Genomic DNA, 14,103 nt, shown 5'->3' with positions numbered 1-14,103 from the left:
AGTTTTACACCAATACAAAGCAGATCAAGCACAAAGACCCACCACGCCTGGACTTGACAGAGACGGCGTTCAGTATTACATGAACGTATCTGGAGCACTCAGACTTGCCATTTTCGGCACTCGGTATTTGCTGCTGGGATGTCCAGCATAGGGAAAATGCGGCAGTTTGGACATGTGCTGAGCTTTTGCTGGACTTTCATGTGTTTCAGGTGGCAGGAGATTATAAATACCACCCCGAGTGCTTCGTATGCTTGAGCTGCAGGGTGGCGATCGAAGAACGGGACACCTATGCCTTAGTGGAACGTACCAAACTTTACTGGTGAGAAGCTTTTAAAATGTTTTATACGCCTTTATGTACACTAGTCAACATCATAAAAGTTCATAAAAGTTGTTGTCCTAAGACAAAAACGGGTATTGTTCAAACCACAAAGACAACTTTTAAGAAATGTTTGAATCCACTTTAAATGTTGACTAGTGTATTCGTTTCTAACTATGTTGGTTGGAAAACTCTATGGACACCTTAAAGGGATAGTTCACCCAAAAATTAAAATGCTGTCATCATTTACTCACCTTAATAAAGGGTATACTCACCAAATAAAGAAATTAAAATATGTTTGTAACCAAGCAGATCTGGGGCACCATACGAAATAATACTATGGAAGTCAGTGGTGCTATGGATCTGTTGGTTACAAACATTTGTTCAAAATATCTCAGAGTTCAGCAGAACAAAGAAATTTTACAGGTTCAGAACAACATGGGGGTAAGTAAATGATGACAAAATTTACATTTGTGGTTGAACTATTCCTTTAATGGATAGAGGGGAGGAGCAAGGAGCCCCAGTGTATGTATCCAATTAAAGGGACACTCCACTTTTTTTCAAAATATACTCATTTTCCAGCTCCCCTAGAGTTAAACATTTGATTTTTACTCTTTTGGAATCCATTCAGCTGATCTCCGGGTCTGGCGGTACCACTTTTAGCATAGCTTGGCATGGTCTATTGAATCTGATTGGACCATTGGCATCGCGCTAAAAATACCCAAAGAGTTTCGATATTTTTCCTATGCTAAGCTAAAAGTGGTAGCGCCAGACCCGGAGATCAGCTGAATTCCAAAACTGTAAAAATCAAATGTCTAACTGGGGAGCTGGAAAATTTGCATATTTTTTTTTAAAAGTGGGGTGTCCCTTTAAGACTGGATTTACATAGTTTATGATTACAAAATGTTAAAATTATAATTTTTGGGATACACAGTCATATACTTTTACATAATACATTTTAAATAGGCCTGTTAAACGATTAATCGCATACAAAATAAATGTTGTGTTTGCATAATATATGTGTGTAGGCTGTGCTAAATTTAATGTGTATATATATATATATATATATAAATACAGACATGCCTGTATAAATTAAAGAAAATGTATTTATTTAATTTAATTATATTAAATAAATTTATATGTAAAAATATTAGGGCTGTCAAAAGATTAATCGCGATTAATCGCATCCAAAATAAAAGTTTGTGTTAACATAACAAATGTGTGTGTACGGTGTATAATTATTATTTATATATAAAAACACACCCAATTATGTATATATTTAAGAAAAATTTATAATATTTATATATCAAATATTTATATTCATATATAATATAAATTATATAAATGTATATACAGTATTTAAATGCAAATATTTCTTAAATATATACCTGAATGTGTCGGTATTTATATATACATAATATTTAGACACAGTACACACACATATGTTATGTAAACACAAACTTTTATTTTGGATGCGATTAATCGCGATTAATCTTTTGACAGCCCTAAAAAATATTTATAAATAATATAAAAATAATGTTAATGTTTCTTAAATATATACTTGAATGTTTGTGTATTTACATAATACACGCGTGTGTACTGTGTAATTATTATGCCAACACAAACTTTTTTTATATGCGATTAATCACGATTAATTGTTTAACAGCCCTAATTGTTTTATGTGGGAAAGTTATTTTTTTTTTAAATTTGCTTTATTTTTAAATTGCCTAGTTTCATTTAATAATAATTTAAACATGTTTAGAGGACCCCATATAATACCACCATGGATCCCCAAGGTGCCCCGGACCCCCTATTGAATATGCATGCTCTATGTACATTAGCCCCAAGCTGTACTAGTTCAAAAACTCTATGCATATTAATTTTAAACTATTTTACTGGTGAAAAACCTTTGGTATGTCAGCAGTTACTTGCTAGTGTTGAAATTTAAAATATTTGAGTTTCAGGTTTTGAGGAAACTATGCAGATTAGATCTGAACTGTACTGATAAGAAACCGTATTTGATCAAGGGCTGCATGATAAGAAAATGCAAAATCTGATAAATTTATATATATATTCTATGTGATGTTATAATGATATTCGTTTGAAAAATCAATTTAATTATGATAAAAAGTATATTTATTAACTGAAAATTATTAAACCAACATACATTTCACATTCCTTATGGGGGGAAAGCATCTCTCTATCTTGCCAATGTCCTTATTACCTGCATCGACTCCAAAATTTGGCTATATATAATTTTTGTATTAAAATCACTAATTTATTTTAATTATTTCTATATGTCTGATTAAATTATTTTAAATAATATTTTATAAATAATAATCATGAATCCAAATCTGCCTAAAAACAAAATGTCCTTAAAAGTTTTTGGCGTCTATCCAGAATTTCTCATTTGCTACTTTGTTTTTACTCTCATCTGTTGTTTTCAGCACAGAGAGATGTTGACACACACCTGGGCATTACATAACACGTCTGAAGGGATTTTCTCATGTCGGGTCTTGTCTTAAATATCAGCTTTGTTAACTATTTCTCTCACTCTCATGCAGTGGTAAATGCTACAAGCAGGAGGTTCTTACACCCATGTTGGAGAAACGCGGTTTGGATGACTCTCCAACGGACCTTCTCCCTCACACGGTGACTCTTGTGTCGATGCCGGCCGCCACCAATGGCAAACGTGGCTTCTCTGTCAGAGTCATTCGAGACTGCACCAGCGCCGCCACAGTCAGCGTCCAGGTCAAAGAGTAAGTCAACACTTGTATATAAACACTTGAACTTGACTTGCAGGAGATTTTAGTTGGAGAACAATGTAATTTAAATAAATATACATTACCTTAATACATTTTGCACAGGCATTTATCCTTGTTTCCTAGGGAACACACATACTGATTAAGTAAGAAACATTTGATATATTATGTCCGTTCTGAGGAAGGTTGTTTATCACCTGAGAAATTCACCACAACAGTACCACACCCATACCAAGCATTTTGTGGAAGGAATGTGTTGCATAACTGTGGTGATGCGACGACTGGTGTTGGATTGAGGGCACATCTGATACTTACCTATTTTAATTTCATTATTCTCCGCATGACTTTATTTCCTTAAAACATTTCTTACAGGGTTAGAGGAATGCATATCAGTCCGGAGGTTCGGAACGCCATCCACGTCGGCGACCGGATCCTGGAGATCAACGGGCTCCCGGTGACGGCTCTGATGGAGGAGGAGGTAGTTTTCATTTTACCACTATGTTTACTTTGAGTTAGGGTGAGATTGTGAGAATAGTAAGCATTTGAAATGTAAACAGTCACAGCGTAAAGTGGGCTGACATGTATACTGACAATCCTTTCATACCATGGTGATGACTTGAGGTAGTCATGTACTGTCATTAACACTACTCCCTAGTAACAGGCTGTGTTTGTTACATGTCTTTAATGTTTTTAGTGTAGCTTTGTTTGTTATTTTAAAACATTTAGTACATTTAGTGCTTTTTTTGGCTCACTTCCATACTGTACCACTTTTGTCAGAGCAAAACAAGATGTGTTTGTTATTGTTTGGTCGTGGGTTTTTTGCAATACAAAATTAAAGGGATAGTTCACCCAAAAATGTATTTTCGTCGTCATTTACTCACTCTAAAGTTGTTCTGCTAAACACAAAGGAACATATTTTAATATTAACTTCTATCCACCTGTTTTTTGACGTAAATGTGGGCGCCGCCATCTTTGAGCTAAAGCTAATGGTAGTCTATCACGAAGGACACGAGTGTGCCGTTTTGACTGGCTGTTTAATGTTTATTATAAAATCCAGGAAGACTGACAAAATTTGTTCAGTTAGGGGTTGCCATAATAGCTAATACAAACGCAGTAAATCTCTACAAAGCATTTGTTTTAACCATAATCCATGCACAAGAACCGAATGTGTATGTGGCGCACATGCACTCATGATCTGTATTTACAAATCCATCCAGTAAAACCTTTTATAGAAACTGCCAGTAAACAATAAATACAATAATTGTTTAAAAACAACTAATATTATGCTGATAAAAATATGCTGATTTATTTATTCTGCTACTATATTTTATTACAAAAATGCGATTACAGTACAGAATATATACGACATAATCTGCTTAGCTAATGTTTATAATAGTTCGTAATGTGTTTGCGCATACTTTTGTTATGTTTAAATAAAAAAGCGAATACTTTAACAAGTAAGCAAATAATTTCATAAGCTCATGTCTCCATCTAGTGCGTAAGAAGCGATGTAATAATATTTTCATAAAACGCAAACAATACTCAATACATGTAGTAGTTTAATATGTTTATTATGGTTTATTCAAATAACTTACAATGTGTTGAATGAGAAAGATGCTATTGACTGTGTCGGACCACGTGAAGCTCAACGTGTCGCCATAAACAAGTCGATTAAAAATTGCCGTTTAAAAAAAAACCTCACACCAGAGAGACAGTTGTGACATTTTAAAATTTATTTTGAAAAGTTAAAAACACGAAGTCTTGATAATATCCATGTACAAACACTCGACTGACTTTCCCATTGTAAAGATACTGGTATGTTTCTGCTTTTATATTTGCGCATTGAAGACCCGTCATCTCCGATCAACAACACGAAATGATTGAATATATCTTTATACATCAAGCCACTTCTTAATTTCATCCTCACACTGGTTCATACATGGCAGGTGTAGTAATATTTACGGTTTAAATCATGTTTTATGCGTGCTCCCACTACACTGTTTTCTACCGGCTGGATATTGAACATGAAATCTCGCACAAATAAGGAAAATACGTCACATCCGCATTCGAGAAACAGGTGAATAGTAGAAAAAAAATATTTATTTTGTGTGCACGCCCCCTAACTGTAAAATTCATACCTGTGCTGGGAGTGGTCATTTGTATAGATTGGCATGTCGCTGTAGTGTAAATGTTTTGAATTCTTATCATGCATTTGCAATTTTTATTTTATTTTCCCACCGCTAACCCAAATCTGAACATCATGTATGCTGAGGTTTTTAAGGTTTTCTTGTGTAATGACCAGGCTAAGCACAGTTTATGAAAGCAGTTGCTGGACATTCAAATGTGTAGACCTATAAAACAATAAATGTCAAAGATTCCTAAATGACCGTTACCATTGGCCTTATCTTATGCAGCATTTTTAGCGACCTTTTGTGTGCCTAAAGGCTTTAGCATTGACCGGGAGTAATATAAATGTTATCAGTGTGACCAGCACTTCGTCACATTCTTTATTGTAAGTGAATGGCACAGGAAGAAGAAAAAGCCGTGTAGGATGGCTTATCAAACACAGCTGTAATTGTAACCTGAATTCTGATTGGCTGCTGCAGGTGGAGGACCTCATCCATCGGACCACTCAGACACTACAGCTGCTGATTGAATACGATCCAGTCAGACAGCGTCTGGACCGACTCCGTCTGGGCTCCCCTCGCAACCAGCTAGGCGTCCCGGCGGCCTCCCGTATGCGTCTGTCCTCCACAGGAAATACTGAGATTGAGAGAAGTGACTCTGCGGAAAATGGGACGTTGAAAAGGAGGTCCCTCAGACGTAGCTTATATTGTCCGATTAGATCTTTTGCAGAAATTCAGTCTTGGTGGTCTAAATATGTGCCTGTGTAGATTATATTGTACATACTTTTTACATTTGCTTTTCTTGTGTGTTGTAGACGTAGCAACAGCACCTGTAAGTCTCCAGTCTCTCCATCTCCCAAAGATCCACCGTTTTCGACCCGCGATATCGGGCGGTCCGAATCCCTCCGTTCTCCATCAAGCTGCTCACATCGTATTTTCCGTCCCTGTGACCTCATTCACGGAGAAGTACTCGGAAAAGGCTTCTTTGGACAGGCCATCAAGGTTTGGACAATGTTTTCTCTGTTACGCTGTTATTTATTTTCATGCGTAATGCAGTGAGTAATGGTGCTTTTCCACTGCATGGTACAGCTCGGTACGGCTCACCTTTGACTTGTACCTTTGTAGTACCACCTCAGTTGAGGTTCCAGGCGAGCCATAAGGATACTAAAACGTACTGTGTAAACAATTCAGATCACTGATTGTCAGATATAATCATCACCATCACCAGTTCCCAAACCCTCTTGTATTTTTAGCAGTGATAAACATTGGAGGTCTTCACTGGTTCACTTAGATCCAAAAACCAGAGGTCCGACCTGAGCGTATTCGGATCTAAAAGTTTCACGTGGGCCTCGGACACAAGTCGGGTATAATGATAGTGGCTTCAGGTCGCGGGTAATTTAAAATGAATGTGTTTTTGCTAAATAGACCCGAGACGACGCCAACTACCCAGCGTGTGTACATTGAGTCCTTTTAATCGATTATCGTCATTATTTCTGCCGCAATTAATCGACACGAGACGACCCAGACTATCTTACGTGTGTGCTTCGAGTACTTTTTGTACCCCTCCCCTGTTTGCGAAGAGCGCTTCCAACATCGTGTGGCTTGCAGTTGGTTCATTTTCATTGAAACAGACCTGTCAATCAATTTTGAATGCACAATTTAGCGGTTACCTTGGTGTCGTCGTCATATAGCAAAGGAAAGTAAATGGAGCAGCGGGCCAAATTGGATGCGAACGGGATTTCTTTTCTGTCTGACATGTAATTCGGGTCATTTTGTGTTGGATACAGACTCGAGAAGATCTCTAAAAACATCCACATGCCGAGAATCAATAACATCATTCTATCAATATGCTCCATTGCTCCCATGTTGTGCGTTCCCGTATCACGTTCATGATGATGTCATGGCAGTATAGGTGGTGCAACTATAATAAAGTCTATAATCCCACCCACTTTAACTCTTTCGTCGCCAGCATTTAAAAAAAAAGTTGCCAGCCAGCGGCATAATTTTTTATGATTTTCACAAAAGTTTAATGCCTTCCAGAAAATGTTTTTCTTTAAATATATAAACATACAATATATCAAATGAAAGAACAGAGCCTCTACTTAAAAAAAAAAACAAAAAGAAAAAACGTTTCATCATACCATCATTAGTTTTCTTGTAATCACCTCTCAAATATGGGTTTGTTTCCTCAAAAACACAAAATTTTGAGCAAAAATAATTTTTTTGAAGGACTTTTGATAGAGATCCTATTGAGCGCGTTCCTTAAAACATACACAGAGTTCTTACTCTTACACGTGAGGTGTTACTTCTGGGTTGCATAAGTTGCGGAAGACCATTTTGCGGAAGAGCATCCGGTGGATAACAGCGGTATTGCGGAAAGCCGTAAATACTCGCCATTGGCAGGGAAGTGTTTTCTCATAATTGACAGGTTAAGGGTTCAGTCACACCAAAAGCGCTTTAAACGCTTGCAAACGCAAGGCGCGACGCACTGCCTTTTTTTAAAAAAGAGCAGTGCGACGCGGCTTTTCATATTGCTAAGCAACCACCGAGTGAGCTGTCTTGTCAATCAAATATTGAACCGTGAGCGCTCTTTTGCTGTTAACTGTCATATTAGCACAAACTTTAAAAAGAGGGCGCTTGCTCTGACCTTGTTTGAGGGTGAGATGTGCACAAACACGCAGGAGAGAGTGAGCGAGTGGAGTCCGGTTCTTCAAAGCAACTGTAAACTTCCCTCACCACAACGTAAGGCCCGCCTCTCCCCTCATTCGATTGGACGATGGAAAGCTGCGAATGACGTCGGGCGCTTTTCCGCTCTCAGCGCTCCTTCAAAAACGCATCCGCGGCAGGCGGCAAAAAACCACAAGGAGCTCGGCGCGCATAAACAGCGCGCAAACGCGCCCTGCCCATAGAATATCATTCAAAAAAGGCGCATGCAACTGCCATAAACGCTTTTGGTGTGACTGGCCCCTAACTCTTCAGTGGCGGTGAAAGAGTTAAGGAAGCCGGACTAAGGCAAAGCGAATCAAGTCGTGGTGAGCCAAGTTGTCGGACAATTCGACAAAAAGATGCACCTAGTTTTTCTCTCATAATATTCAATTTTGATTTGCAGTTTGGTACAGTGCAGAACAAAGATATCCAATACCTATTTATTGAAACCCAACATCCTTAAACGGTTCTTGAATTTGATCCCTGCTGTGTTTTCTTCTTTAGGTGACCCATAAAGCCACAGGTGAGGTGATGGTCATGAAGGAGCTGATCCGCTGTGATGAGGAGACACAAAAAACATTCCTCAAGGAGGTACAATGATTTTTTTATTCCTCCATCTTATGCTTTCTCTCTTTATACCTTCCATCTGTCAGTATCAGGGTTCGATTTAAATGGCAGATCAAGCAGAGCCATGTGGCGCCAGGCTGCGTTGATGCTTTAGGGCCTGTGATTTATGTGCTGCCGGGAAGCTTAGATCAGGCTTACAAAAGAGAGCAAGGTTTAGATTTATCCAGTATGAAACACTAAGAATCTTATACTTTTTTTTCTCTTTTTTTATTCAGGTTAAAGTGATGAGAAGTCTCGATCATCAACACGTTTTAAAGTTCATCGGGGTCCTATACAAAGACAAGCGGCTCAATCTGATAACAGAGTTCATCGAGGGCGGAACGCTAAAGGATTTGATCAGAGACACGGTATGGCAAGATGTATTATTTCCTTTCCTCAAGCTTGCTTGGTGGGCCGTTTGTGAGCCTGCTTACCTGAGATGAACTTTCTGAGAAGGAGGGGAGAAGATTCGGGAATAGGGACACAGTAAGGGAAACGGGAGGGGGAGAAACGCAGTTGTTTGGTTACAAAGTAGGTATGAAGTGTTTCCAGGTGAGGGATATTTTCCAGATCACCTAGGCAAAATATCAGTTTCAGCAGCAAGCAAAAGGGTAACAGATGGCTCAGTTTTGTTCTTTGCATTGCTCTATTGCACTGTAATGAACTTTATAGAAGTCCGGGTGTGAGTAATTCTTGACTGTAATAGGGGTCATTATGTAACAATTTCCTTTAATTCACAAACAGCGTTGCGTGCCGTCATACTATGCTGGTTTATAGTGGGGTTATGATTAAGGTCAGCAATTCATCTCTGTTTCTCTCTCCACAGGACCCTTTTCCATGGGAACAGAGAGTTAGTTTTGCAAAGAGCATTGCATCTGGAATGGTAAGCGAGTGGTTACATTTATACGCAAATGACAATAACAATTACTTGACGTATTATTTGGGGTGATGGTGGTTTGAAAACAATGATGTTTTTGCTTTAAATCTAATAGTTACACGCATATAACCAGGTTAAATATTGACTGATGTTACAGGTTAATCTTTAACAGGAATGATGGGACAGTACAAACTTATTGTCTCTATGGAATCACATTCCCGTACACATGAGAGGATTTCCTACCAAGAGACACGAAAATAAGATGTTTTTGTGGTCTACACTCTTGCCGTATAATATACTTCAGTTGTGTTCTGATTGGCTATAATTATAAAAACATGTTTATGCAACGCTTTCATTTTTGTAATGAACCAATGTTACCAAAGTCTTTTATAGGAAGTTGCATCACTGCGCCTGTATATTTGCTCAAGCAAGACTTGTCAGAAACGGTGTATGGGCAAAGTTTCTCCCCCGGAGGATGAAACTCGTTAAACAGTTGACGATTGGCTTTTTATTGATTGTTGGGCATACGCCCTGTTGCGATGTCCCTCATTTATATCAATACCAGTGACACATCTTGTTATTATTATTAAAAATCTTTGATGTTACCCAGCAACCCTATGTTAGTCTGAAGGGTTATGTTATTTGATGCTTAGGGCTGCTACGATGACATCATCAGTTTCTGCCAGTTTCCGCCTGTTTGTTGACATTGTGATGATGAAGAGACTGAAACTTTCTCATGCTAATCTGTCTTTCCTCATACTATCCTTACATTTCTGAGTGATGTTTTTTTTCTACCCTTTTAGGCATATCTGCATTCAATGAGCATCATACACAGAGATCTCAACTCTTACAACTGCCTGGTCAAACTGGTACGGGAAGAGTTTTTCCTCTGTTTTCACTCATGCCACATATAACTACTGGTGCATAGAGCTAATATATAATATTATAAAATATATGAAGAGTTTGGCTCCAAAACACGATAAACGTCATTTTTTTTTTTAAATGAGTTACTGACAAAATCAGTATTATATCAGGTCAGTGTTTAAAAGTAAATTATTAATTTTATGCAAAATCCAGTATCCGCAGTGTTATTCTGTCATCTTTTCTCCCTTTTTTCCCAAAACGCGATAAACGACACTCCTCCTTTTCTACAGAATGCAATAAATCCGCTCCACAAATTACAGCGCACCATTCCACGCAATGTAAACAAACAATGGCGGACCGTTGAGTACACAGAATTTTATTTTTCTTCATCTACTTTGTACTTCGTGATCAACAAACAAACAAAAACAAAATAATACTTTAATAGCATTGATAAACCTGTGATGGTTTTCTGTGACGGGAAAGAAACGTAAGCCATCAACATCTAATAATTTACGCGAGAGGCACTCGGGAGACGGGTGCTTGTTCTCCCGACAGCATCAAGTATGCTAACACATTGACCCCAGGAGATCTTATAAAAAACTTTCCATTATTTTACCGAAAGTCAACGAAAATCGAGCAGGACCAAAACATTTTACAGCTGATCAGCTGTTCTTAATATGACAAAGTAAGTGTTTTCATTAATGCCATTAATGTTTATATTTTTAATTAGTGTGTACAACTGTTCAACTACATGAATATAAAATGGCAAAGATGAATGCACATTTATATATTGATTCAATAGATTTATAGCATTTTGGAAAAAAACTGTCATGGATTTTTGCATTTTGTGGAAAAAAAGAATCAGTTTTTAAAAAATCTTTAAAAATCAAGTTATGGATTTAAATGTTTTATGTTTTTATAACCTAAAGATGCTATGTGAAAGTTTGGAACAGAAAATAGTGGTTTTCATCTTGTCACATTCTTGGTATAAAAACACGTTTTTACAGAAATTTGTCAAAATGGATTTATTGCATTTTGGAACCAAACTCTTCATAGCTTGAATGTCTACCAAAGCTCTAAATAGGACTGTCATGATAATTACTTTATCGACTTATCGCATGATTAAAGGGACACTTTTTTAAAAATATGCTCATTTTCCAGCTCCTCTGGAGTTAGCCATTTGATTTTTACCGTTTTGGAAGCCATTCAGCTGATCTCCGGGTCTGTTGCTAGCACTTTTAGCATAGCTTAGCGCAATCCATTGAAACTGATTAGACCATTAGCATCGCAGCAGGCGTAGTGATATTATGTACTGCCTGAAAATAGTTCCCTGCTATTGAAAGATACGCTGTTGCGTAATATCATTGTGCCTGCTGCAGCCATGTTACAGCAGCGAAGTCCTTGATTATTACGTCAGAATGAGAGTATAGTTCCTAGCCATATCTGCCTAGAAAATTGCAACTTTTAATTTTCTGTCTGTCTTTGTACACGATGTAACTACAAAAGAGTCAAGTTTAAAATAGGAAAAATATTAACAATCTTTAGTTATTTTTGAGCGTGATGCTAATGGTCTAATCAGATTCAATGGATTATGCTAAGCTATGCTAAAAGTAGTACGGCCAGACCCAGAGATCAGCTGAATGGATTCCAAAACGATGAATATAAAACGTTTAACCCTAGGGGAGCTGGAAAATGAGCATATTTTTTAAAAAGTGGAGTGTCCCTTTAATAAGCATGACCTCTGATTTGTTTTTGTTTGTTTAGAGCCGATATATTGCCATATTGTTTAAATGTGTGTGTGTTTAGATAAAAATAATTTTTTTCTGATTAATGAACACAACTTGAAAGAATAAATCTCACTGGAATTGGTTTCAAAGCTGCAACCCACAACCCCGAAGAGAGGGAAATGAACATAAACAAGCCGGCATGTCAACTTTGTTTAAAAATAGGGGCAACGAAAAGAGCAATACAGATAAAATGTCATCTGAAAGAACTGTAACACCCAGTGTTTAGATTTGAGGTGTTTTACACAAGCTATTAAGAACGTGACTGCCCATAATGGCACATACTCACAGATGTGGCCAGACTCATCTAAAGCAATAAACCGTGTGCATTTCACTGGTTCACTTAGATCCAAAAACCTGAGGTCTGACCCGAGTGGGTTCAAGTCTAAAAGTTTCACATGTGCCTCGGACACGGGTCGGGTATGATAATAGGGGCATCGGGTCTTAGGTAATTTAAAATGAATTTGTTTTTGCCAAATGACCTAACGCGTGTGTACATCGAGTCATTTTTATCGATTATCATCATTATTTCTGGGGCAGTTAATCGACTTCTGAAAAGTAACTCTCGTGACTGGCCTAGGTCTAAATATAAGCAGAGTTCAAAGTCCCGATGTATTCGGCTCTGCTTGGCAGCACAGGGTCTAGAAACGGGTTTGCATAATCAAGAATAGCTGACAGGCAGCACAAACAAAAAGGCTTCGTAAGAACAAGTTTCATAAGAACTGACTCAAGATCTGTTTGCACTTAAGCATTGTTTTGCTGGTTTTTGGGCACTCTGATAAATAGATTGTTAATGTTTATATATAATCTTCTTTGAATGTTCCTTTTCGCGAAAGGTTTTTCAAATTAAGTATGCATTTAGATGTTTTTGCTCTGTTTGTCTGACCCCTGCAGGACAATACTGTCGTGGTGGCAGATTTCGGCCTATCTCGTCTAATTGTGGAGGATAAAGTCAAGCAGCCACCCCCTGACAAGCCATCTAATAAGAAGAGGCAGTTTAGACGCATCGACCGAAAGAAACGCTACACGGTGGTGGGGAACCCTTACTGGATGGCACCAGAGATGCTCAATGGTAAGGAAAGAGAATTGAACGCTAGGCTTGACTAAAACATTACCACAGGTTTTGCTGCTTGAAATGTAGTAAACATTGAACAGTTTCACAATATCTTAGATGTTGTTGTTTACACAACAACGGCTCTGGGGTGTTCTTACAAGTCTGCCCTTTCGTGACATAATGCCGCTTTGATTGAAGGGAAGAAGTCTGCTGTAAAGTTCGCACAAGTGCGGGGTCAGGAAAAGTGACCCATATATTGACCAAAAAGGAGGCACATACAAATGGGACTCCCTTAAGCCTGTATTATAGTTGTTGTTTTTTTTTCGTGTAAGCAAGTGTATGCCTAGTCTTAACGCACAAAATGCAGTGCATCTCCTGGGCTACATACCGTATATACCCAAATATAAGACAAGGTTTTTGTCCTAAAAGTAGGCTAAAAAATGGGGAGTCATCTTATATTCGCAATGTAGACAAAAAGGGAGAAAGCAGGGGGAAACAGTAGAGTTAGGTCAGATGTGTTTGATTAACCACAGTTACATACATACATGGGCCTACATAATTAATGCATTTTTGTGGAAAGGTTATTAATTTTTGTCACTCATTCATTCATTTCTGAACTCATTAATTGGCAGATTGCACTTTATTTTGTGACAAATTAATCCAAATATTTAATAAATGGTGTTAAAATGTTTTCCAATTAATTTTTTCCACAAAATTTATTTTTCCCCACAAAAATAAGTCTGGAAAATGGGGGGTCATCTTATATTCAGGGTCGTCTTATATTTGGGTATATATGGTACTAGATTCTCCACTCTGAGCTTGCGCAGCTTACGATTACAAAGTTTGCACGGTTACAAAAATCGCATACAGTGCAGGAACTATACTTGGCAGTGGCCATTGTAATGGTGCTTCTCCATTGCATAGTACCCCACAGGTTGGGTCAGCTTACTTTTGGGGGCTTTTCCACCGGGTACAGTACGTAGTACTAGGGCTGGGCGATTTGACCTA

General features: G+C 37.9%; 1 protein-coding gene across 1 annotated transcript in view; it reads left to right on the top strand.

Moving 5' to 3' along the window:
- Window positions 1–14,103, top strand: part of limk2 (LIM domain kinase 2) — a 36,582-nt gene that overhangs the window by 17,186 nt on the left and 5,293 nt on the right. The window contains exons 4-13 of the mRNA XM_073861204.1: window positions 210–319; window positions 2,881–3,075; window positions 3,451–3,556; window positions 5,685–5,906; window positions 6,027–6,206; window positions 8,415–8,501; window positions 8,753–8,884; window positions 9,343–9,399; window positions 10,197–10,262; window positions 12,936–13,113. Of these exons, the coding sequence (XP_073717305.1) occupies window positions 210–319; window positions 2,881–3,075; window positions 3,451–3,556; window positions 5,685–5,906; window positions 6,027–6,206; window positions 8,415–8,501; window positions 8,753–8,884; window positions 9,343–9,399; window positions 10,197–10,262; window positions 12,936–13,113 (1,333 nt within the window). The remainder of the gene's footprint in view (window positions 1–209; window positions 320–2,880; window positions 3,076–3,450; window positions 3,557–5,684; window positions 5,907–6,026; window positions 6,207–8,414; window positions 8,502–8,752; window positions 8,885–9,342; window positions 9,400–10,196; window positions 10,263–12,935; window positions 13,114–14,103) is intronic.

Source organism: Misgurnus anguillicaudatus, chromosome 22, assembly GCF_027580225.2.
Source record: "Misgurnus anguillicaudatus chromosome 22, ASM2758022v2, whole genome shotgun sequence".
Taxonomy (NCBI): domain Eukaryota; kingdom Metazoa; phylum Chordata; class Actinopteri; order Cypriniformes; family Cobitidae; genus Misgurnus; species Misgurnus anguillicaudatus.
This window is presented reverse-complemented; position numbering and strand designations above follow the sequence as displayed.